Source organism: Hyalella azteca, unplaced genomic scaffold (assembly GCF_000764305.2).
Source record: "Hyalella azteca isolate HAZT.00-mixed unplaced genomic scaffold, Hazt_2.0.2 contig1314, whole genome shotgun sequence".
NCBI classification, from domain to species: Eukaryota; Metazoa; Arthropoda; class Malacostraca; order Amphipoda; family Hyalellidae; genus Hyalella; species Hyalella azteca.
The window spans coordinates 345372-372287 of NW_025931635.1; the positions used below are offsets into that span (position 1 = coordinate 345372).

General features: G+C 39.0%; 1 protein-coding gene across 1 annotated transcript in view; it reads left to right on the plus strand.

The window, feature by feature from the left end:
- LOC108670025 (neprilysin-1) overlaps nucleotides 1-26916 on the plus strand; it is a 40754-nt gene continuing 13838 nt past the window's right edge. The window contains exons 1-4 of the mRNA XM_047882222.1: nucleotides 1-325; nucleotides 19587-19628; nucleotides 24001-24162; nucleotides 25943-26026. Of these exons, the coding sequence (XP_047738178.1) occupies nucleotides 43-325; nucleotides 19587-19628; nucleotides 24001-24162; nucleotides 25943-26026 (571 nt within the window). The 5' untranslated portion in view covers nucleotides 1-42. The remainder of the gene's footprint in view (nucleotides 326-19586; nucleotides 19629-24000; nucleotides 24163-25942; nucleotides 26027-26916) is intronic.

The window sequence follows — 26916 nt, forward strand, 5'->3', positions numbered from 1 at the left end:
CAGTGGTAAGGTTGTGTGGTCGGCGCTCTTATCCCGTAAGCGATGAGTGTTCCCGAACATCAAAACGGAGCGCTACTACGAGGTCCGCTTCCTGACATTCAAGAAAATGAACTCCTTCATGCAGCGCCTTCGGAAGTAAAAGTTATAATAAGAGAAAATCCTCTTCAAGAAAGACCCTCCACTGCATCCAAAGCTGCTGGTACCGAAGAAAAGGAAAAAAAACCTCGAACACAATTGGAGAAATTTTTAATCTCGACCTGCATCTTGTTGTCATCATGCGTGGTAGTCCTGCTGCTGCTGCTCATGTTCCAGACATATATGACAGGTGATGTAGATACCAATATTAGAGCAATTAATAGCTAATATTTTGGTAATCACGTGATTTTCATGTAACTTTACAGGTATAGTTGGCTACCGGTAGCGGTAGGCTATGGGTTTTAAAGTCACAGTATTGTGTCCATCCTGAAAAATATTTACGAAAAAATTTTGAAATAAGACTCACAAAAAAATTAGATAAAAATATATGGATACCTATTGCACACAGTACAATGTAAACCCTTTATTATTTTGTGTGATGATAATTGATATACGCCACTTTGCCATAAATATTCTTAAACAATAAATGAGGATCAAGCTTGATTTATTTTATGGTTAAGAATTAGTGATATTAACATGATTGTTGACATACGAAACTGTATGAGTAAATTTTTCTTAAAGTCTGTAAACATGATCCAAATGACAATCTACGTAGTATAATAACTTGAGTGTTAACCATGCTCGGCTCCGAGCGTGGATGTACTATAATAACGCTGTCGTGCATACTGCATGTACTCATTATCATATAGACCAGCTATAGACTTCGATTTAGATTTAGACTTCGACTCTCTGAGCATGTCGTTTCAGGCGCCAATATCGAAGTGAAATTCACCGGTACCCGTTATGTCCAGAAACGAGTCTGCTCCACACTTCCACAGATGTCTGCGATTAAAACAAACCAAAAACAATGCCATAGAAGCAAATCTTGCTACTCAGTGTGACCAAAATGAGCCTTATTAAATATCTATTTTTATTCAAATTATTATGCTTGATAGATAATAGAAAGAAGTTGCCGTGCACCTGTAACTGACAGTACGTATGGCCTGAAAAAGATTAGGTTATAGTATAATCATTGCTTAACTTCTCACTGGAGTTATCGTGTGATCTTATATAATATTTCACATGGTCATTCACAGGCAGTTATAAGAACTACCAGATCCATGCTGTTGGACGGTGTTTGGCTACCTAGTTAATGCATATACGATTTGGTCTTTCCAAAGTTTGTAACACAGGCCTCACAGGCTGCGACTTCCGTAGTTCTGTTTATCAACACCAATTATTGATCGATGCCATGCGGTCGTACACGTCAGTCGAATAACAGAAATCCTTGCACTCACATACTATTTATAAACAGTGGCTACTCAACTCTCGGTTGTATAAGGGGCGGTAAAATCACTTTCGACTTCCATTGTTTTGAAATAAGGAAGTATCATAACTAACTTAATTGGTTCTATATCTGTTTAAATCTAATTTGAATCATACATGGCAATACTACAAAAATGCATCATAATTACCGATTAGGTTAAATTTTCTTTTGAGTGACGTAAATTGACTTACACCGACTTCCTGAATAATGTTGGAAAACAACCACGTTTCAAGAACCTGACACGAGAGTTAATATCTTCTCATGTGGATTAAAATTCATGGACTTGCTGGCGTGTGCTCGGTCGGAGCTTCTACACTCGAAGCGTTGTGAAAGTTGTCATTAGGTCACTTGAATAGCAATGAAGATTTTAATTAAATCGGACCACAAAAATCGAAGGTGAAGTCTTTTGTGATACATAAATAGAATGAAATTCACTCAAACATGCGTGTAGAATCGCAAATACGCCATGGCCGTGAATACTGCGCTCTCCACGACTTTATGTGCTCGCTGTTGCGATGCCCAAGTTGCCGTAGTTCAACTTTGCCAAATTTGAACACCTCGATACTCCAGTGACATTGTCTCGCGTTCATTTGCAGTCTGAGTCAAGTACCATTACTCAGGATGGCTCATGGCTTATTAACCAGCTTGACTAGCGCTAGTCATTGATATGAAATTAAATAATTTACAACCTCTTTGAAAGACATTACTTCAGTTTCCAATATTTTGTAATATTTTGTTATGTAATTGATTATCGCTGACGCCCATCATGTAAATGACAGCAAATTTTAATGACCAGTGAGACTGTGACGCCCGCCAACGCTGCTCGCGGCCGACTCTTGAATGCGGCGTGACTGACCAACGCTGATGCGGGTCTCCGCAGGCGCGAGATTCTTTTAAGTGTATAAATATGATAAAACATTAGAGGTAATTTTTAAATTCTGGTACATAATTACTGTCTCGGTGGTATTGTCTAGGGACAATATTCTCGCGAATATTGTCCCGAGACAATATTCCCGTGGCGTTTTCTCGCCTGGGAATGGCGAGAAAACGATTTTGAGACGCATTGGTCTCGATGAAAGTCTGCTTTTTTTTATCTTACGACGACGAAAGATTAGTGCTCATAGCCAGTGGTTACATCGAACTCATATTTGACGTTTTTTACAGGCAATGACTGAATTGCCTGCAGTTACGCTCTACACGGGTTAATACAACCAAACGAGAGATAGACCTGATTGCGCCTTTCACAATCATGAAGCACGGTGATTGCACGGCTGACGAGAATTTTAAGAATCAAGGCCCATGGTATCGGACCATTTTTTCTTCTACGTTGTTTTCGGATGCATGATTGAGTTTGCTACTCGTGCGTTTCCGGCCCACTCGAGAATCTTGGATTAATTTTCTTCAAATTTGAATTTTTTTTAACATTACCGTTTGCCCTAACCGCCTACCATAGTGGTGTTTACTATATTGCATCGCCTGCAACTCAAACGATAATAGCACATGAAAGCATCGGAATTACCCATACATGAGGCATGAGAGCTGCGAACCTGCAAGATGGGAACGAATTACGTGCGAAGTTTATTTTTTTAAATGAATTATACTCTGTTCCCTATTTTTTTATATTATGCATGGATTTTTACTTCATTCGGGCCATGTCAACATGTTGAAAATATAAGAAGTCCTCCGTGTGCAAGTACCTACTTAATTGCTGGTCACTCCTACAAACTGAATCGCGCCCTGATTATAAATGTTGAATATATTTGAAATATATTAAATGAAAAGTACTTTTTTGTTTTAGCTAGTAAAATATGCTAGTAATGAGAGAATTCTGTTTCATACCAGCCTAGTGAAGTCCCTTAGTTACCCAATTCTGTTATGAATAGATGAGACTTTCATGATGGATGTAAACCATAATATTTAGACAGCTACAGATTTAGTGATTCCCTTTGTGAAGGTAGATACTAGATGTCCTTGTGCACATTTTGAGCAAAGGTCAGTTTAGTAATAGTAAAGTAATTGTTATTTATACGAGTTAATCCTGGATGATAAAGAAAACTGTGTTTACCCATTAATATTCACATCACAGTCATGACGACTGTCGATCAATAATTGCGTTTAGCGACGAGTGCATCTCAGTATAGTGAAGGTTACAAGTGTACGACAATCGTTTAAGGAATATCAGTGAAGTTTATCATCGAGTGCATCAGCGTGTCGTGAAGGTTGCAGAGTTCCTATATATGCCGACGCGCGTTCATAGAACCTAACTCTCCTCCATCACTTGACGCTATTGGTGAACACAAGCAAGCCTAACTTGCTTGTGTTCACCACCTAACTCTTGCTGCGCGAGCGAACCTCGAGCCTCGTACTGAGCAAAGAGTGCTAGTCTTTTAGCTGCCCTGTCCCTGCTTGCCACTATTTATTGGTATAATATCGTGTGCCCTTTGAGATGTCGTCATGGAGTATCAAAGCTCGTCTATTGCTTCCGCGAGCTTCAGTTATAGTTAGATAAATAGTTTTTTTAGAATGAAATCTCAACTGAGATTGGGTTGATATCCTGACTATTCACCTGGGTGATTGCTTTCATTGGGTCGCAGTTACCCAGCATTGCGTTACCGTATCTGTTGCGGAAGCTTCGTTTTTAACCAGTGTATTACTGTATACGTGCCGAACGTTATTCAAAGTTATTCCGAGTGTCAGGACTCAGGAGATACGGTATTTCAAGGTTATGCTTGTACTAGCTAAGGCATCACATTCCCAAGAAATTAATATATCACAGTAAAATTTCCTTTTCCGAAGATAAAGCGTAAAAATCGATGCGTATTGGTAATTGCAAGTATAATCATTTAATTCAGTTTGCGGGCTGACATTAAAATTCTGTTGCGAGAAAAAACTATGAATGAGGTCATGTGTTGCGTTGCTTGTGGTGACGCTGATTTTAAATACAAATGTAACGGACGAAAATCGTTCAACCAACTCTTTCTGTGTATGCAAGCTAAATGAAAAGTCAATCAGAACATCAGCTTGATTTTTAAAATAATTTTCTCAACTAAAATTATCTTATTTATCAGAATACGTACCTATTAGCTGTATGGACATTCTTCTTTAAATTTTTTGTCAACATGTTGTCTCATAATCTGATAGTGATAATGATAAAAAAATAATATGAAAAATGTCATTTAAAAACTAAAGATTCAAAAATTTTCCATGGCGTTGCTCCCTTATTGAAACGTAGAGTCGAATCAGCGACAGCCAGCGAGCTACGCCTATATTTATCGGCCTCCAAGACCACTGCGCATAACGTTGCCCACATGTAACATGGACGAAGGGACGAGTTTTGCACTGGTCGAAGGAATATTGGGCGAGGGTCGCTGTTGTTTGAATAATTTTTATGAGAATGCGGCGTTGCGGGACCCTTGAGGCACTACTGAGTCTTGGCGCTGTTAAAGCCGACGCTGCGGAGCAAGGCGCACCTGCATAGCGAACTGCAGAGTGTCCTGCTGTCCTCTGACCTGCTCTGCATAGCTGTAACGAACTGCTGCTGAGTCACAACAGCGAGTTCCCTCATTGGATTTGTGTACTTTGTTGAACTCAATGTTCTGTTGTTGTTCTGCAATGCTCTTCTGTTGTTGGCAACACGTCTGACCATGTGTTGACGTGGCGTATTGTTGACCTCCTGGCGTTCTTCACTGCATAGTCTCATGAGACGGTTGACGCAATCTTGTGAGAGAAACGATCGAGCTACGTGCGCCGCATAATACACTTATGACGAGCTAAATGGCTTTCGAAACCTTCAATAGTATGTTTCCGAACTTTTGGACGAGATGACTTACATCAATAAAAAATCATATTAAATTCTGCGGGGCTGGAACTGATATTCTGCGGAGCTTCTTGTATAAGTTTACATCATATCGACGATATCGTTATTAGTAGACTGGCGGAGATCCATGTTAACCGAACTGAATAAAGCAAATCGGATTACACACACTTTGCTGCTTCAGAGCAGCGGCTTACCTTACAGATAGAAAGCTCTTCCGAAACCAACATTTACCTTCCGCGTTGTCGCTGCCAAGATTTTTCGGAGAATTTGCTGGAACGTTTTTGTATAGAGCGAGTTTGGCCGGGCCTGTCGGCCGCTGTAATGATGACGATGAGCGCGCAAAGTACACCAAGTACGGCTTTCAGTGCGGCAACTTATGTCGTGAGCGCGACCAGAAGTTGTGCATCGACCCGAAGAGCTTACGATAAGGAGGGCGAGGGCGTTGTTTACTCGTAACGGACGATGACATCAACCAAAACATGGTAGATTACTGGTCATACTGGTGGTTATTTAGGAAACCGTCTCTTTAATTAGAGTGCTCATAGAAGAGACCCAGCAATCTTTTTACGGTTTATTTGCTGCACTTTTTATATACTTTATAAATACAGCTCGTTTTCCAACATATTATAAAACTATCGTGCAGCAGTGTTCCACATAATTTTTTTCTGCCTGTATGGCATTGCGATGTATAAATTGTATAAATCTTTGTGGTTTACTATATCGGCAAAGCTCGACGAATTAAGTTTCTTGATCATTCCCATGAATAATTACTTATAGACAAGTGAGAACCGAACTGTTATAGTTGTGATCAAGGCAGATGAGGTTGTTCGTCTAAAACCCGACACAAAGCATCTGTAAGATGAGAAATACTGGAGATTGTTCCCTGAAATTTCGTTGTATGTGAGCCATCGATTCTGTTTTGCCCCTTCAAAGGACAGGTCAATTTACTAAGTGAAGTTTGTTCCGAGTGGCAGAAAAACACGCATCTATATAACCTGGTGATCGAATGGTCTGCCGCTTTTAATTAAACTGATAACTGATAAGAGTCTGCGCTATCAGTTATTATTAATTGTATATACTCATTGAAATTTATTCTGTTTGGTGATGTTTGCCTGTTATCGACGCTTGTGCTAGACGCTTAAATGGTAGGATCTTAAATGTTAGATATTATAAGCCTACTCTGAAGCTAACAAACCTCCACTATCGTATCATCATTAATTGTACATTCACGATGATCCTTCACTTCGTAAGATAAAATACTTCCATTTAGAATAATAAACCAATATAATTTCAGTCCATTATCGTAGTATTTAGCTTATTTGAGGCACACACTAGCTAATGTGCCAGTACAAACAATATTCGTTGGCATAAAGTTAGAAATTTTATTTCGTCGAATTGAAGATTCTGCTCACAAATGTCGTTTTGTAGTGTTTTCATCGATATTCTTCGATTTAAAAGCACTCTCACACACACTTCAAATTAGCTCCTTTACGCAACGCCTCATGATGTCACTTTAAAAAGTATTTCATGTAACGCACCATTTGTTCATCTCAGTTGCCATAATCGGTTTATTATCCAATAAAATATCAAATGTATTGCGTAAACTACTAGTACCAGAATTCGATCAAATCGGTCAAGAAGAATATAACATGTTCCGTTTGATTTCAGTATTTAAATAGCTTTTGGTCAAATTCACTACCAAAGCGCAATATGCACGACATGCTGCAGTGCATTTTTTCATTGTCGTCAGAGTTCGATAGGCAAGCCACTGGGCCGTAGCTCAGACAGAATTGGTGCTGCCTGCAGCAATGCTGATGCAGCTTTTATGAGGGCAGAGAGAAGCTTTTGCTTAATGCATTATGTATAGTGGAGAGCCGCTGTATTGCACTGATCCATGAAACGGGAAGAAACAGCTTCGTATGTGGTGCTTGATCTCGTGCTTTGAATTATCTGGAAACTAATGCCAGCGGTTCAAAATTATGTGAATGCATATGATCAAATCGATTGCCGCTTTGCTGACAGAAAGAAGTTTAGTAGCTTAATGGCAGATTGAGTAAAATTACCTTCAGATCATCGTTTAAAAAGGATTGACAAAGATTTGGAAATGATTTAACCTTCCATGATTGTTATGCATTAAAGTCATGATCAATACTTGAACTTTAATGTTTCCTGTGTTGTAAGTGAGAATGTTCATGTTTTATGTGAGAATGTTCGTGTTGTGCGTGAGAATTATCCGACTTTAAGCGATGACGCGTGGTTTCAATGAAGTGTTGAAGCAACCCGTCACAATGCCTGTTGTGTTCAAATATTATTATTGCTAGAGAGAATCTAGACCTGCGTCTCTAGAGTACAGGATTTCACTTACGGCGATCATATCTATTTGTATTAATTAAATTACGGCTTTCTATTGGCAAGGTCAGTTTTATTTCGAAAAAATGGCAGTAGTTCTGGCTTTTATACAACAGCACCTTGTAAATCGTGACCCAAAATTATTATAATGATCACGATCACTACGATGGTCGTTAATTTGAGTTGCATGCAAATTTCGATGATGACAATATTTCTCCCCTCTTATGATTATGATTATGACAATTATGTATTCATGATAATATCGTTCAAGAGCGTCTGTCGTATATGACGGCAAGAGCAGGATTTGTTACATATACATGTATGTAAATTTAGCGGATCGTCATTGAAAAATTATAGGAGACCTGCAGCTCCATCTTCCGTTCATAAACTTCAAGAAAACGAGAGATAGAAAGACCAAATTCGCCGAGGAAAAATTCAATTGGCTATCAAGCAATGCGTGATTCAACGGCATTATCGTTTAGATCTTTACGAATGAAACGGCAGAAACTGAAGATTTGTTGTTGAGCCGAACTTTAAACTGAATATTGAAAATAATCTTGATGGAATAAAAGCCATCGATCTCCATGACATCGGCAAAAATTGAGAATTAAAAAAAGGCAATTTATCGATTTTTTTATTCTGAAACCGTAACGAAAAATACACGTCGAAAAATATGTGTTACATTTTTTAAACAGCCCAAATACCGCTAAAAAAATTAGATATACCACTGATTATACATCAATGATGCCTATTTATTTTTGGTCGCCATTACGGCTAAAAACTTTCTCTGTATGCAAGCTGTTTTGCAGATGGCATTTCTCCCCTCGTATCACAGCTTTTCCGGCTACATTGACTTATTTTTGCTAGAGGCAGCTGGCGGCGTCAGCATAAGTGCCTCGCGAGGCTCACATTTCGCCAAACAATGTCTGTGTGGCTGGCATCAGGTGCTGCCCTCAGCCACGACCTTTTGTAACCAGAATACAAACTTGCGCAGAGTTTTGTGCTGCATTTCATATCACCTTTGCTTTGCACGAGAGCAGCGCCACGCTGACGTTTATGCCTCGTACGGGAATTTAGTTTACCTGCCGCTATGTCCTCGGTGCTGTCCCCGTGCAAAATTGAAAATAGACTTTTGGCTTAAACTTGGTGCTCTAGGGACACGTCAAAAATAATTTCAAATTGATTCCTAAATGCAATTCACTGTGGCTTGAAATTTATTCTTCGTGTTCTAATGACGACTTGTGTCAAAACTTAATGCTGTCCTAGTGCTTTCTTTAATTGGTCCAATTTAGTCTAGGGTGTGAGTAACAAAAAATAAAGAAAACCGACTTATTGTAACAATCTACGGAATTTAGAGCAAGTATTTCAATAACTATCGCATAGATTCTGGTTGTCTCATTTTTAAATGAATAATTTACAATAGTTTCAAAATTTTCCTCGTTAATTCTTTAAAGCTATAGGAAGATAAATTCTTGGGATTCAAGCGAAATAGAATAGTTTATGACAATTTTTATAAATGATGGCTCGTTATCAACAATTCGCAATTATTACATTTTACTTATGGTAAGCGCAATAACTTTAAACATAAACGTTTTGAAACGTTTTGGTATGATCATGCCTTAGAGGGTAGCAATGCGAGATTTTTTCTCTATGATTTCGACAGAGTAAAACGGCAAGATGTTAGGTAAAACTGTCTTCAGAACTTTCAATACTTATCGGGATGCTTTTATTTAAGGTGAAATCTTTCGGATGCGGTTAATTAACGTTCATGCAGCTTTCAGGAAACTGGCAATCGTCGTACACCAGATCCTCGTTTAGTTACATTTTTCCGCCACGACTATAATTCTCTAGTCTAGGCTACCAGTATTCAAGCATCACAGAAACCTGCAACCAAATTGACATCTAATTTTTTCGCACGTTGATGGCTTTAATCTGTCTTTTCACTGAAAATCTGCCCATTTTACCTTTATGCAAAAAAACAGCCTTCAATTATTCAGGAATGGCGTCGGCTGCCTTCTTTCTTCCACTTGTTGACCTCTAGAAAAACCATTTATCGTAAAGTGCAACCCTTCAGAAATTAGTCAGTTGTGAGAGTAAAGGGAAAACGTTGAGTGCAGTACGTGTAGCTGCGCTACCGTTGCCGGCGGGTTTAGCATGCACGCAGTCTGGGTTAAGTTGCCTACGTGTAGTGTAGGGTGCTCTTTCTTCTAGTTGATCCGACAAAAATAACACGACATCAAAAGCTTGCGTTTTATTGATTCAGTAATAAAAACATTAGTACCAAACCTTTTGCGATGTTATATTTTTAGTCCGAAGAACTGAAAAGGTTTCATTGGAGTTTTCTCGCACATCTGTGCTACTGTTGACTTCACATCTTCCATTCTGTATGTTTGAACAATGAATTACTGAATCACGTTTAAATTGGAGTAGCTAAATTAATTCACCATTTGCCTCCAATGCAGGTCGCTTCATCAATTCATAAATCTTTTTCATTAATTTTTAAACTGTGCGAAATGAATATTCTTTCCACGCGTTAAATTCCCTTCGCTGAGTAGTAAAGCTATAACTTTTGGTGATGCTCCTGCAAACACAATCGTGTATCAAGGTCAATACATGCCTGGTATCTTATGGAAACATACCTAGTTTCCATAGGGAAACATGCCAGGTTTCCAAAAGGAAGCAGCCAGGTTTCCATAAGGAAAAATGCCTAGTTTCCATTAGGAAGCATGCGACGGTTCCCAAGGAAACATGCCAATTTCCATAAGAAAACATGCCAGGTTTCCATTCGAAGAAATGCCTGATTTCAATTAGAAAACATGCATGGTTCTTAACGGAAAACTGTCAATCTTCTTTTCATTGCATGAAAATGATGTCTCATTAAACATTCCGGTCAATGCATTTTATTATTTATCATCCATTTTTGAATCATGTCTTATGTTCGTACATCGTAACTGCCAAACTCACATGCTTCATCACGACTCGTAATACAGGCAAAGTTTGCGCCAGTCCATTTAATGCTGCAGCAACTTGCAGCTAAAGGCAGCAGTACGACCTTCCTCAGGCTCAGCCGCTCATAACTCGCGGGAATTTCTGGTGCAACATAAATTATCTAATTGGGCACTACGGGAGGCCGTAAGCTCTCTTTATTCCCGTGCAAATTCAGAGCACCGACCCTCGTGAGGTGGTCAGGGGGTGACGGGATAAATTTGACCAAAAAGAGTGCTTTAAAGGATTTAGATTTAAGATTTATTCAATGTTCAATGGATTTATGTTCAAATTTGTTGATTTATTTGCGTTTATTGTTTATTTGAAATGCTTGAAGTATGGTTGATAAATATTAAAACGACTCTTGTGTAGTTATATTTTTTTTATTGAAATGATGTTCCGACTCATGTTTAAATTTTGAAATTTTCCGATTTCATAGGAAATTTTTTCGTGCAATTATCTATCACAAAAAGCGTGTCTGAAAAATCCTTTTGGGACTTTTCATTGGTGTGGATAGCACGTAAAATGATCACCTTTGATGATGCCTCTTCATTGAAAGTAAGCCTCTGGCGTTACTACTACCCTTCGAGGTATGTTATTTTCCGTGCCGATTACGATTATGTAGGAAATCAATACACTGAGTAAAATCACATTCACTTTAAATGTCTGAGTGCTCAAATGCATGAACGCGCATGGTCTAGGTTTCGTTTATTCAAAGCATTGCAGTGCTCATATCAACCTCGATGGCGACATTTCGCCTAGAATTACAGTCATTTAATCTCTATGGAGGTTCTATTTCCTCTCAAATAAACACGATGAGAATACAGGATTTCAGCATCCGGTAGTAAAAGCACATGCAGAGCAAAGTGGAGTGGAAAATTGTGCTAGCAATATCATAGAAGCAGGCACTGTTGGCTGGTTCACGAGAGGCATGGATGTTGTCATAGTTTTAAACGACGTTTTACTCTGTAGATCTTGGTTTCTGAACAGCGCCTCCGGTACGCTCCGCTTTAAAAGAATTATTTTTGAATGAATAGAGAGCAAATACGCGCTCTGCTTCCTGGTGACGTCGTGCCTGGCTTTTGTGTCTGTTGAATAATAATCCTGTTGGGTCTCCTTTATGTAATTATTTCCTTAAAGGAGATCCTATCGTACTCCTGTATGCAGGCCAGCAGTACGTTCTTCATTTACCTTGAAAAATGTCATTGTTTATTCATATTTAAATTCTTACTATCTTAGTCTTAATATTATATACTACTTCTAAAGCATGTATACTTGCATTGCACTAGGAATCTGGTCCGCTGTCAAGTGGATCAAGTGTGATGGCGTTTGTCGTGCTGCAGCCTGTGTTATCGTTGCAATTTCAACAATTCGCTTGTAACGTGATGTTAATTCTCGGTTACAGCCAATAGTTCTCAAACAATTGCATCACCTCTCATTCAATATAACAGGAGTCTGGTATCGTCCAGAACAATCTAGCGGTGCACGTCTCTGGCGGTTGTGACAGGGCGTCTAAACAAGCCTTGCCTTGCGTGCCGACTTACTGAGAAAAAACTCAATCCCGCGTCGACGGACGATCCCAGAGACGGTCTCCTCATCCTTATACGCAGTTAAAAGCACCACTATATGTAGTCATTTACGTTCATTGCTGTCGGAAATATTGTGTTACGTTTTAGGTCTAATTAACTCGTCCCGTTTCGTGTCACCCATAAATTAGCTTTGGCTGAGTTTTTCTGTAAACGCTCTGCTTTTGATGTGTCGCCGAGGTACTCACCACATGGCTGACCGGGACTAGGAATCAATCAGCGATATTGCGCGTGTACACGTTGAAAGTGAACATGCAAAGAGTTTCTGCTGAATTATTGTGCCTCATTCTAGTGTAAGGCTCCAAACGTTGATACTTCATCTCCACATATTATGCTCACATGTTGCGTAGGTGCCAACATAATTGATGCAGAATTATAATTCATGGATGTTTCTCATTAGAAGTATCGAGACTATATTATACAGTACAGTAATTACATCTATGAAACCTATTATCGAACTCATCTCGTACAACGATTGCTGTTTTTAAGCAGAAAGTATTTCTCACTTTTGTGTTATAGGTCAGGAAGCGTATCACGATATTCCCCTCAGGAAGCGTTCTTTGCTTTTACTGTGATTACATTGCGCTGGTATTGTTAATGACCTCATGGTCATAAAAACTCCGTAGTGCAGATTACTTGGATCGCTCTTTGCTATTGGACATTATCCTCTGAGGACAAGACTTTGAGTAAATGCGTTGCCATTTTCGTTACGTTTTCACACAACTTTGTGTATTAAAATTCGTAAAATTAAATCATACATCGATCCGTGTAACCCTTCTCGAGCAAATAGCAATTTTGTCACGTATGTTGAGCCTATAAATGAATCCGCGAGTTAATATGTTTTTTTAATGGCTATATAGGCGGTTTTGTGAATTACACTTTAATTTCCATTAAAAGTACAATACTGTCTTTGTATAAATACACTGGTGCAGTTTGATTTTGTATAGAATTGCATTTCTTTGTTCAATACGTCTAATACTTAAAATATCCATTGTCCGTGCTTGATAGGAGCTTCGAAAACATTAAGAAAGGAGGTCCCCTCTTCCCTGACGGAGAAGCGGTCTAGTTTCTTTCATCATCACCGCTATTCTTTGGAACAAACATTCCTGTCGATTCGCCACCGCGGAAATGGAAAGTACTTATCTTCAGTGTGATAAGACTGTATGGTGACACGTAAATTCTTTTTAGTCCAGTACTTTATTCCACCATCGTAGCGCAGACAGGAAAGAGCAACTAAGGTAACACACTGCATTTCACGATGAGAGTTGAAAAACAAAAGCGGAGTGAGAATGTAAGGAAAATCTTGAAAACAATACCAAATGAAAATGCTTCAAAAATTGAAGGAAAAAAGGTTTAAACGAACCACATTTGGCTGATAAATATAATGGTCAATGATTTAGTATCCTGACTCGAAGTCTAGCTGAACGAGACAGATGACTGGTGCAGCGGATGAGATCATGAGAACCACCTATCGAGCTCAGCGTTGAATTATGCGCTTTCATGTCATGCACTCCGATGCCACTCAGCTAGGCTAGAAGCTCGCATATTTTTATCATATTCTCATAAATGGATAATATTGTGCGCGTCCGCCCTCCACTGGTGTGTGTGCTGGGCCAGGCTCAGCTTGAGCATAATTTATTCTTTGCCGCTTGGGAATCACAGATTTGGGATGTGGAGCTCGTCTGACGTGCAATGCATCATCCCCACCTGTCAGCCCGAGGTCGGCCCGTCTGACCCAAGTGTCCGCGCTTCACGCCGTCATGGACTACCGCTCCTGAGTTTGCGTGTAATATATTCAGTCGAACGTCGTTGTATGCTGCGCTTCTTTTCTCTCTTTCCATTTCCTATAATCAAATGCTGTATTTGTGTCATTATTATTGATATTCGCATATAGGCAAATTCATTGTATGCATTTAAAAGGACGACTTTTTGAAGTCAAACGCGAACGCTTTGTGAGCATTAATTATGCGTAAAGATTACGACTCTATGTGTGATCTCTAAACCTTTAGTATAAAATCAATGACAGAGCACACTGCTTCTTTAGCTAGCTCATTATCGCTTAGTCATTGCTGTGTCAGTTAAATGATTCTGTATGCACGAGCGCGGATTGAATCACCACAAAGGCCCTGAATAGGTACCTCGGCTTAGTCTTGCGCTCACTCTATAGCTGGTCGCTTCTGTATTACTTTTTTTTTGACAGCCTCCTTTTGGTACTCGTACTCCTAGTACGAATGGTCGGAATCCTTACCCGTGATGTTCGGTTAAATTAATTAGATTGAGTGCCGTCGAACAAATATGTTAGAAAATTCAGTTTATATTAAAAAAATATGAATATATTCAGCCTGCACTAAGGTTTCCAGATGTCATTCATGTCTATCATTGTGGCGTTTTCATTAACCTCTTACGCGACGCTGCTTTACGGACACGCTGATGATACTGAACCATTGTTCACTGCAATATTTGTTAGTTAGTATTTTATGTACACACAGAATATTACTTGATCCTAATATCTCATGATTTTCCGTTAATTATCGTTCAATTGTCGCTTGAAATTTGTTCATGCGCAACTACCAATAAAAACAGACGTGAACTAAAACTTCATTTTATACCATATAGCACTAGTTGCGATGCATTTACACGCATCGCACACGTCGGTAAGCTGTGTAATTGCTGGCAAACTCTCTGCAACGTTAGTGAAGTGCAATGAGGCCGCGGCCTGGGACTGGCTACGTCTGGAACGCTTATTCGGGTTCTTAAGTTGGGATAGCTCTGCAGCTGCCTCTTATAGTTCTGTGATGCAAAATATTGTTGTGAATAAATTTTTTTGTGAATAATCTATGTTATGTTTAATTGAATCAGAAATAATTTAGTTTTCGTGCTTTATTGTGGCCAGATAAAAGTGCTGACTTTATTCTAACCGTCTCAATATTTGAAATTTTCTCGATCAACCGCATCGCTTCTTCAAAATAATTACCCTACCGTTAACTACCTATATTAACCCTTCATCGTTCTAATATTGCAATGTGCGCTTAATATTTCTTTCAGTTAAACTTGAATATTTTGTATAATATTTGTAATTTTCTTCACTTGAATTCGTCTCCGCCATGTTGCTCTACGAGTGACGTGATAAAGTTCTCGCACCAACGCTGCAGTTGAAAGCGCATGGCGCGCTGTCGAATGCAGGCCAGCAAGATCGATTCCGTGCGCTGCTTTGCCTTCGTTTGACGGGTCGCTGAGCAATCTCCGGTGGCTATTTTCGACAAGGATGTCGCGAGTCCTGGAAATTATTTAAAACTTTCTATGAATTTTCGCGGTGTTGTTAGGATTTTTATGATCGTGTTTTACGCCTTATTTTATTTGGGTCCTCGTTTGGACACAACGCTCCGGTAAATTTCCTGTGCGTTGACTTTAACTTGCGACCAATTCATAAATGGTTCTTTTCCTATGAATTATCTTATTCCCAGTTCATGAAGCAATGTGTTACGCATTTTAGCAGGCACCACTTTGCGTAGCCCGTTCGGTGTACATGAAATAGAACCACAGATTGTCGCAAACTTTTCCAACGGACGGAAATGTTTTAGATTTCTCTGTTTTGGAATCGACGCGGATCAGTTTATTTTTTGTCTACAAATTGGTTAATTCTCTTTTTAAAGCTAAGGTTTTCTCGTGTATATTAAGCTTGAAATTAGCTAATTATATAGACAGAACGAGGCTGCCGCCCGAAAATTTCCCATTTGTACGACCGAAATTCTGGCCCGGAATTTATCCTAATTCCCGCCACTGGGCGTCGGCTGAATCTTTATTGCACGCGCCTGGCATTGCAATGCGGGCGCAGCTGGGCCACAATACACAGTTCTCCTCCCTAATTAATTAGGTTATTCTTCTCCTGGATAAATCATCCTCGAGGTCCTGTCAACTTTGTTTTTTGAAAGGGACTTTTTGATATTTGTTTACGTTGGAGTGCACACGTTGAAAAAAAAAAGAAAAAATGAATGCGGTTTTCTGTAGAAAATTTTATTAATACCGCTAATTTATCAAATGACATAATCAATATATGCGTGGCGAAATTTGATGCGCGACGTGGCAGATGATGTGTATGTGAATGCTATTCGTACAGGTTTTAAATACGGAGCTGAACAAATTCTGTTTTTTTTTTCTGCTGGCATCGTAGATACGAAGAAAAGTAGGATGCAATCGCTTGGAGAAATTCAATGGATAGATCAATTTTGATATCAACGTGTGATTTGTAGAATCACTGGATTTACATGTACGTATATATTTAAAAGTCATTCATTTTGCAAATAAAAATTAAATGTTTGAATTGGATAAAATTGTGTAATACTGTCTAAAAGGTCGTTTAATTTAACTCACACTACTGATCACAACTGCTATATGTGAAATTTAGATCGAATATTTACATTTCTTTGCTTTCTCATACATTCAATTTGAGCCGTAATAATCTACTTGTAACACTTTCTTCTGTGATTTTCAAATTTGAAAGTTTGCACCATGTTTGGTTTCATATGGAATCACGGTTAAAAATACAAGTATTCTGTTCTAGTAATTTCTACTGGCCTGCTATTGAATGCCTGCTATTTGGTTGACAGCTTGACGGCACTCGTATATCTGGTGCGATGAGATATGCTGCAACACAAGGCTCGTTGAAAACGCGACGAAGTAATACCGGGACACACACAATACCGGGACACACACAATACCGGGACACTCACAATACCGGGACACTCACAATACCGGGACACACACAATACCGGGAAGAACGACTAAACGATTATTCGTCATTATAATATTGTGATTGAACAAAAAATGAAGGCGGCAAGAAAAAACTTTTCATCTAGCAATTATTCATTGCAAAGAGGAGCAAATTATATATAAGCATGATTAAACTACTACCTTATCGATTTATTCAGGTTATTAGCATTGCTAAATTTGAACATCTTCTCGAGTATAGTTACATGTTCGGAGTGGTTGAAGGTTTATTGCCGCCTTAATGGAAATTATATTAATACACATTTTAAAAGTTCTCAAAGAAAATGTGGACTAAGTGCGTAAACTCGTTCAAATTATTCTGCATCAGCAAAAATCGCACGCGACGTGATCAAGCAACGTCACGTTCTACGTTCTGAAATTAACTCCTTTTTGAAGTTCATGAACTTCTTTCCTTGGAATTTGCTGACATGTGCGGTTGCGCAGATGTTGTGGTCGATAATGGGCTGCATGCATTTTTAATAAGGCATGTAATTTATCTTATATTAGGCTTGCAATTTGTCTTATATTAGGCTTGTAATTTATTATTTATCTTACATTACGTTTGAAATTTATGCAAGTGAAGAATTTATTCGAAACTCTCATTAGACAAGACAAGAGTGTTAATTGCATTAATACTGCAACATCACATCTTTACTACTAACTCAATTCTGGATGGTGTTTTTATATTGTATCGTTTTTACCAAGTATTATTTTGGAAAATTATGAGGACACTTTTGTAAGACAATGGGGCAACTGAAAGTAATTTAATTCTAGGCTTGAGCGCCTCGCAGCCACCGGGACATTTGCTCTCCCTATAATGCATACAATGATGGTCCATATCATCCAGGGCAGTGGTGGTCTTCGGCAGGCGACCCAATGCTTACCACGCGTTTCCCTGTGTTACTCCTGCTCACTCTAAATTAATTGATATCAGATGATAATGTCCTTGCTGCGTTATCGGCCCTGGGATGTTATTACGCGACGCATAAATAATGATATCTGAGATGTTTCAGATGTTGAATAGTTTTGAATAATAAAAGCGATAATTTTCATGTGGCACTTATATATCATAAACAGTTTCCTGTCTAAAAATTTAATGGAAAGCTAAATATTATTTCCAATAAAGTAGCGTGACTCCCACCATATGATGATGCCGCCGACGGACGTTTAAATGCTACAGGCTGTCGCCGGCACATGCGGCGACGGCTTCAATCGCTTGATGTGGAGAAAAATTTTTTTTACTCTTATACGCAATAACGAACGAACGCTATGACAACAAATCGACGTTACTGTAAAATTAACTGGAATCGATTTATTTGATTTGAAGTAAAACACAGTAAAAAGACAACCCGAACAGATAATCTTTTGAGATTTGGCCTTGCCTTTTAACTTAAAGTCATTTATTATATATGACTTGAATTTCCCACCAAAAACGATTAGGATTAATTTATCTAACATCAGCAGCTGATTCGTCTGATATCTTAATTTAATTTCAGTCTTTAAAATTTTATGTTATGGCTTCAGTTCTTTATTGCAATAAACTAGTGTGCTCAATGGAAGATGATTATGCAAGCGCATATTCAATTTGTAGAAATAATTGGTAGCTAATAATGAAAATCTTCCTAGTTAATAGTCAGTATCGATATTCTATTGCCGAACCGATGTTGCCAGTGGAAATTTGACAAGTTAATTACTGGCCAGTCAATGGCCCAAATAAATGATTTGATTTGGAGATACCGTGATTGAATATGTCTAGAGCCGAAATTAAAAAAAGTCTCCTTAATATTACTACTCAAATTCTTGCAATCATTAAGCGCTCTGAATTTTAAATATAGTAGGCTGTTTTAAATAACTTTTTCTCTGTTGCCTTGTCATTTTTTACTCTATTTTCTATTTTTTTTGTTAACTATCTTACATTTCCTAAATATTTTCCGTGGTTCTATGCTGCACTTGCCTTTTCTTTCTTTGCTATATCTCAATTTTTGATTACTTTTACCTCTCTCTTTTCCTTCACAATTTCCCTTTCCTCTTCTTCAGCCCTGAATTCACTGCTCCTGATTCCTTATTCCGCTCGCGCGGTCTCGAGTGCAGCCACGCGAGAAGTTCTTTTCATTCGAGTCTCGTAGCCGCTGGGGTTTATTTCAAACAAAGACCTCAAGTTACTTCATAAAGCAGACGTATTAATGAAGTACAGGGCGCCGCTGGGGTTTATTTGAAACAAAGACCTCAAGTTACTTCATACAGCAGACGTATTAATGAATTACAGGGCGCACTGTAAAATTCTTATTCATGGCAGATTTTGTCTCACGAGTTGCCGCCTGTGCCCGAGCATTACCATTGTTTGCCTGAATGCAATTTCTCTCCAGGATTTTAGTTTATGCTATTTTCTCCTTGTAATTGAGGGAACAAAATTTGCCGTGACAAATTGGACGTTTATTTCATTTTCGAACACACAAATTTGAAGTATCACTAACTAATATTGCTATACATTCTTTTCCCACAGCTAGACGTAGACTATTTCTGTAGAACTAATATAGCTCTACGTTCTTTTGTTTCAGATAGAGAAAGAGTATGTCTAAAATATCACTAACTAATATAGCTCTATGTTCTTTTGTTTCAGATAGAGGAAGAGTATGTCTAACGGCTGAGTGCGTCAACACAGGTGAGTCTTCTATTGTCCATCCTCTTACTCATGCTGTCATTCAATTATTCATTTGACCCAACAAATTTCGCAACTTTTTGAGTTGTAGCATTGAGTTAGCAGTTTTTATTATACTATTGCTCACATTTTACTTTACTAATGAAGAAAATATAGCCAAAAACTTTATTCTGTAAATGATTCCTTTTAGATCATTTAAACGTTCAGCTCGTGGATTAGATAACAGCCGGGCTAGGGCCCTTAAAAACTCATCATAAAAATATTAAATTTTCTCCGAAAAGATCAGCAAGCAGCTGGAATTCATTTGCCGAAAAATTGTCCCCTCAATTAATACTTTTAATTTGTTGCTTAAAAATTCAATGGTTCCTCTTTGTTTATTCCATTTAAGGCCGTATTCAGGATGTCGTGTTCAGGTCGGAAGTTTAGGTATAGGAAGTTGGTTCAGCCAAAGTCGTCATTCATTCACTCATTGACAGCTTTTGAAAAATTCCCAGTGTCAATTTCCTCCTTTGATGAGGATCCGAAGAAGCCATACTCTGCTGATTTTCAAATTTCAGTCACCGCAGCTGCAGGATTTGCATCAATTAACCGTTAGTTCTATTAAATCTTCCTGTGTGCGGTTTTACTGTGTGTGTGAATGGTGTTAAGAATTAAGCATTATTTTTCACGCACTGTAATCATATCCATTACGATATTGTCGACAAATTATTCATATTATATAATCAAACAAAATGTTTGAATAAAGTGCACTTTTTCAAATGCACAATATTTTTTTTTTACACTTTGCCTCTAGTTGAAGACTCTTCCACTGATTCCCCATTGTTCCCGAGATGGCCAGTGACTCTGTATGATAAAGATACCAGCTCCACCTGTTCCGATGCATACGTTGGTGTTTGTAGCGGTTCAATGCGTGAAGACTGGAAAAAAGTAAACAAGATGCTGTCGTTCTTTGAACTTCAGTCCAGAGAAGAGTAAAGCGGGTAGACTTGTGAAGCCTTCAAACGGGGTCGCTGTTAGTACATAAATAGTGATAAGTGAATTTTAGTCAAGGATGCTAAATAATAAATTAATGTCAAAATGCTAAACAAATTTGAGAGCACAATATCCATGAAATCAAAGCTAAGTGCGACGTGGACCGGTTTGTTGAAAAGCATATTTCCTCCCTGAGTCCCTTGGCGACCCTTCACCTCAGAGTATCTCGAGCAATCGGACGCCTCTCTGCTGCCCGCAGGAATGATGCAGTTAAGTGTCCCCAGTGGAGATGCGGTGATATTTGTGGACCTATCAATGTTTCGCTTGGAAAGATAACTTGCTCTGAGCAGGAGCCTCTTGTTAAAGTTGTGGCCGACCATCGACCTTTCTTTGTGACCGCTGTTGAGTATTTAAAGTTGAGGAAACACGGCATCCCTATCGTTTCAAGAAAAAATTCCCGGATAAAGTGAATGAACTTAGTTCTGATCTTCGTGCATTATCTTTAGGGATAGCCAACATTTTAGAGTGTCCGTCTTCGAGGAGGCTAGCAACAGGACTTAGGTGGCCGTGAAAAAGAATAAGCCCATGACTACGGCCAAGAATAAGACCTATACGAAGCGTGTTTTGTAAAGTGCCGTTTCTGCATAAAAAAAGTATATTTTTTCCATGATTAATGTATTCATTTGAAAGACCATGCTTTACTCTTCTTTTTATGCGTAATTCGCATTAATATTGAGGCATGTATCGTATCATTGGGCCAGCTTTTGTAAGCCATCGTCAAAGCTAGCCGCCTGATGGGACAATTTCATTAAGAACACTTGTGAGACATCAGGAAACTTTTCAACTAAGGACGACATCGTTAATAGTTTGTTCTCTTTCGCTTGACATCTGAGTTTTGAATCAAAGCATCGGTAATGAATGAAGTTGGTTACTTTTCAAGAATGATAGTGCTGCCATCTTTAAAGGCCCTAACCAATTTCCGCACCATTTCATTATTCATGTTTTCACCGTACACTTCACAGATTTGGCGATGAATGGCAACTGATTTGAAGCCATGAGCTCACTGCAGAAACGCGCGCGCACTTCGCAGTCGGTAGTATTCACAATATCTGTTTACAATCACGTAAACAGATTTAGACTCAATCTGATGGTTAAGTCCTGGCGTCCGTGGCTTTCCAACAGATGCTGCGACACGACGCAAATGTACTAAACGGCGGCCACAGCGCAGTTGCGGCGTAATTTAAAAAAGAAACTTGCTCTAAAATTACGTCACGTATTTTCAAACGAATACTTGACCGAAATGCGTGCTGCTCTTATTTACAAGCTAAGAACAATACAAGTGTAAAAGATGTGCAGATTATATCGAAATCAGAAGGAGACTTCTGCCGAGGATGAGATCGTAAAGTCAACAACCCTAATATCTAAAATAACTCGTCCCTAGTAAGTTCCGGTCCGCAATAAACTTACATCCGTAATGACGGGATAACCGCTATTTTGTAGTATAAATGACTAAATCCTTACAATCAGGTTGAAGATATTCCTCAAATTTACTGTGAAATGCAAGACTTCAAAGAGTTTATAAAACTAGTCAACGATTTTGTCCATAAATCGAAATCTTTTCACTCGTATGTATTCCTAACATCTCATTGTATTTACACATTTACATGTCGTTGTAGCAAAATTTCATTTCATCTACATCGTGTTGTGACTGTACATCTCATTGCCCCTACGTCTCATGGTATTGTAAATCTATTGGAACCGATGCATTAAGGCTAGAGTGTAGATTTTGTAAATGCACTCATAAAAATACAATGAAACAGGCCATGGGCATATTTCTTCAATGCCGACACTTCTATTCTATTCTATTACATCTCATTTAGTTCCATCATTGCAATGTGTACATGGAACAAGGGCGCTCTAGCGTGGCAGGTGACATGCAGCGGAAGCCGCTCAAGTCGTACGTCAATACGGCGCTGCGTGCTGGGATCTGTTGTAGCCGGGTGTGCCGATGCCGGTGACGGCTGAAATGCTGTATGACGGCTGAAATATGAGGTGAAATTGGGAGCGTATCCACGGTCGTTTACGAAAACCAAATTGTAATTTATGAACGCGAGTGGCAGGCCTACTTCCAATTGGCTAACAAGACGAAGTGCTTGTTTTTGATGCGTGTTTTTGTACATATAGGCTCCGTTATTTAAGAATACTTGTAAAAAACTAGTTAATTTATCTTTTCTCCACTTTAATTTTTTATAGTTAGAAGCTTTCTCGTCAAAATTTAAATTTTTTTAACGAACTTCTTTAAAAATAATTGTCCTGAATGTGTATAACATTTTCTGTAGTAGAATGCTGTGTTTTCAATATGTATAAATATAAATAGACTGCGATAGAAAGATGGTTTCAACATCACCACCACCTGTACAATGCGACCAGGGAATTTTGCGAGCATTTTAACATGCCAATAGAAGACCGTGATGCTTAACCACATCACAGCATGTAGCCAGCACATCCATGCACACTTCACAGCTCCGTTTGTACCGAATAACTCGTCTGCACTACGCCCTCCGGCTGGACGCGAAGGCTCTACTCCGAGGGAGGCCATGAAAAGGACTATCAGCGAGCACAGTAGCGCGTGAAGTGCGATCTCGTGTTCCTGTGCTATCGGTTATTGGAGAAGTGATTCGCTGCCAGTTCGCGGAGCTTCCTTCCTCTTTCTACGCATAGCATTTGCAGAGAAATGTATAAGTAGCAATTCAATTACACTTGACAAATAGTATTACTTAGATATGAAGTGCGAAGGAGCGAGTTGAAATGAAAAATATACTTAAGTTAAATGAACTTCAATTTCAATTAGTTAAACGCTGACGACATGTAACACATGAAATAACTGAACGTATGTTACAAATTCGATCTATGACTTGATATTGGTAAGACCGTTCCTTGGTAGCTTTGACATCTTCCATTTGCTCGCGCAACCTCACGCAGTCCGGCTACGACAAGAATGGTTGAGGCAGCGCTTGTTTTGCTGGAGCAGAGTGGCAATGATGTATGCAAAGTCGATCGGTCGTGCGATATTGCTCAATCTGAGCTAAAAGTGCGCAATAGCTGGGTTTGATATCAGATCTTGCTTGCGATCTTATTCTGAATTGCTAGCAACCGTTGCAGGATTAAAAATACTCGTATCAACAAAAGAACTTTCTTGTCTCCGCGAACGGAATGCTTCTTTTATTACCTTTTAAATTCTCGGTATAATAATAAGTATTACAATCTGATAGCAAACGTATATTCCAGAAGAAATATGGTCATTTGTTTACACAAAGGTAATTATTAATAATAATGTTATTATTATTATTAGACCTGTCTTTGGTGACGAGAAGCTCGCATAACCTGCCCGTGGTTGTTACAGCGTCGTCGCTGCTGGCGGCCATGGACCAGACGGCCGACCCTTGCGACGACTTCTTCCAGTTCGCGTGCGGCGCGTGGAACAAAAAACACATCATTCCTGAGGACCGCTCCTCCATATCCACCTTCGAGGTCATGAACGATCAGCTCGACCTCATCCTCAGAGGTGAGTCGGCTGATAACACTATGGGCTCCAGCAATTTTATTTCAGGTCACGAACGATCAGCTTTTATTTATCTGCAACCTGTGAGTAAGGGCTTTACTACAGAGTGCGAACGGGCAGCTGGATCACATGCTCAAGATTGAGTGTAGAGCTCCAGCCTCATTACCTGAGGTTATGAACGGCCTGCTCGAGATCATCCATATAGTGGCTAGAGACCTAGAATGGGACCGCATGGTTGGTCAGGTCATCTACTGCAAGCCCGATCTCAATCTTACAGGTCAGTGTAAGTGGAACGCCGTGCTCCGTAGCAGTGATGAGGGCAGGGTCATGACATTATGCTATGATATGTGCTAATTGAGCTTCATGCTAGACTTACCAGAGTATGGGCCTGAGCAGTGAATTGAGCAATGGCATCATGAATGATAGGCTCGAACAGTGAACTGCGTGATGGTATCACGAAGAATGGGCCTGAGCAGTGAATTGCGTGATGGCACTACAAATAATTGTCTCGAACAGAGAACTGCGTGATAGCATAAGGAATAGTGGGCACGAATAGTGCACTGTGTGATGGCCCACGTTAAGTCAGCTTGAGTAGTGAAGGAAATGACGCGGTCACCAAGCGTCGTGGCTTGAGTGGAGAATTGCGTGCCGGCGTCAAACATCTGTGGCAGGGCTATAACGGATTGCATGTGCCCATAAAGACTAGCTTGATACTAAAGCGCTGTCTTTGCATGCTATTTGCATGGTTACATGTCAGGATAAAATAAAGTAATATGCGTTTAAAAATTACTTTTTAAAGGCAACACTTCTAAAAAGGCCAGTATCTCCGATATTACACATGTACAATGAAATTATCTCCGATATCACACATGTACAATGAAATTATCTCCGATATTACACATGTACAATGAATTTCTTATTTTAGTTTTAAATATTCTAAAAAAAATATTTATTTTTTTAAATACACATTTTTTAACTATTTATTCTGTCAATTGATTCAAGCATTGTCTCCGACTTTACGCAAGTGTGCAAAATTTCTGATCGATTGCAGAGGTAGAAGTGTGTTAACTATCGATTGTAAGATTTGTAGCAGACAAACAAACAACAAGAAGTGAAGTTAAAGATAAGTGTTGCAATAACTAACAACGGTCCTCGCTTGTGACTGACTGTAGAGCGAGAACCGTTGAAGAGACTCGATTGTGTTATATGTTGACTTGATTTGCTCTTTTCACATTAATTGCCCCAAGTTCTGATGTGCCAGCACGCTCCTTCATGTTATTATTAGTCTGTGAAAGTTATCGGTATCGACGTATTTTTTTCGATTTTCATTTCGAAGAAGGCACCTTTAGTCATACCGACACAATTGGAAATCCCGACCATCTCCTAAAGTATCAACTAACTTTCATTCTTAATTTCGTTGTTGGAAATACAACTTTCGGACCTCACGCTCTCACTAACTTTCTTACTCACTTCAAAAATTGTAACTTTATATCCATAAAGCTCGCAAGTTTCGCTCGCGACTTGGAAACATTTCTCGGTTTTAGATCAGTTTATCGCATACGGACGAAAAAACTGGTAAGTCGTGCCGATTCAGTTGTATTTTTCTTCGCAACTTCATTACAATAAAGTTATTTATTGATTGCTGGAGCTGGAAGAAGGTTCGAGTAGATAAAGGCAAGTTATAACCGCTTGACTCGATTAAGTATTATCTTTGCGCTGCTAAATTATTTATAAATACAAATCTATTTAAATTGAGACATCACTTGACTTTGATGTTTTGCAGATCTGCTTCTGGAACCCATGGCTCCTGACGAAGGTGAAGCCACCTTGAAGGCCAAGAAATTTTTCACTTCTTGCATGAACACCAGTAAGTGCAACTTGTAGTTGTTCGTCTTGATATGTTTTGTATCTGTAACTGCATACTAAAAAACGTACATCTTTTATGCGAAGTAGTGGAAGATCGATTATTTTTCCGCTTACTGCTGTAGATGTAAGAGTTAATTTGTTTGGATTTGTATAGTCTAATTCAAATTTGGTATTTTGGTAGTCCAATAATTATTTGTGAGCCCTAAATTTTCGAGCGCAACGCGTTTTTTTGTGGCTATTTTACCGTCAGTAGCTCTGTTTCGAATCGAAATAGATTTTCATTGAACGCGATGATAATTAATTCAATGGTCAACTTTTGGGGAGCTTGAATATCTGAGTGAAAGAAAGGAAATAATTAGTGTAAATAAGTTTGTATCCTTGGCGACTGACTAATTATTAGAATAGAATAGCGGTTTCAGTGTATTAGGCCGTGAGCCTGTCGCCGATTCTCAACATCGCAGAACATTCACAGCTTATTGCAGTCTCGAACACGCAATTCACTGCAACAATTCTGCTTCGCTTAACCGCCCGGCTTCCTCGCAGATTCTGACCAGAAACTGGCGCACAGAGCCTGGGATCGAACCCGCGCCTCTCTGCTCCAATCCTGGTACTCTGAACTGTAACCACTGGGCCATTATATTGAGATCTTTTGGAGTCAGATCGAGCAGAAGAGTTTAACTTGTTGCGAACGCTGGGATTGCGAGCTGAGGTCGGGTAGATCTTGCAGAAGAAGATTCAACTGGATTATTAAACATGAGCTCACGTAAAATTAACGATTTTTGACCCTCATAGATTCACGAATATTTGATTATAAATAATGCGCGTAGACTAAAAACAGGGAACGAATTATTCACGGTAGAACTTTGCAGTATATGATTAGGTGTTTGCAGA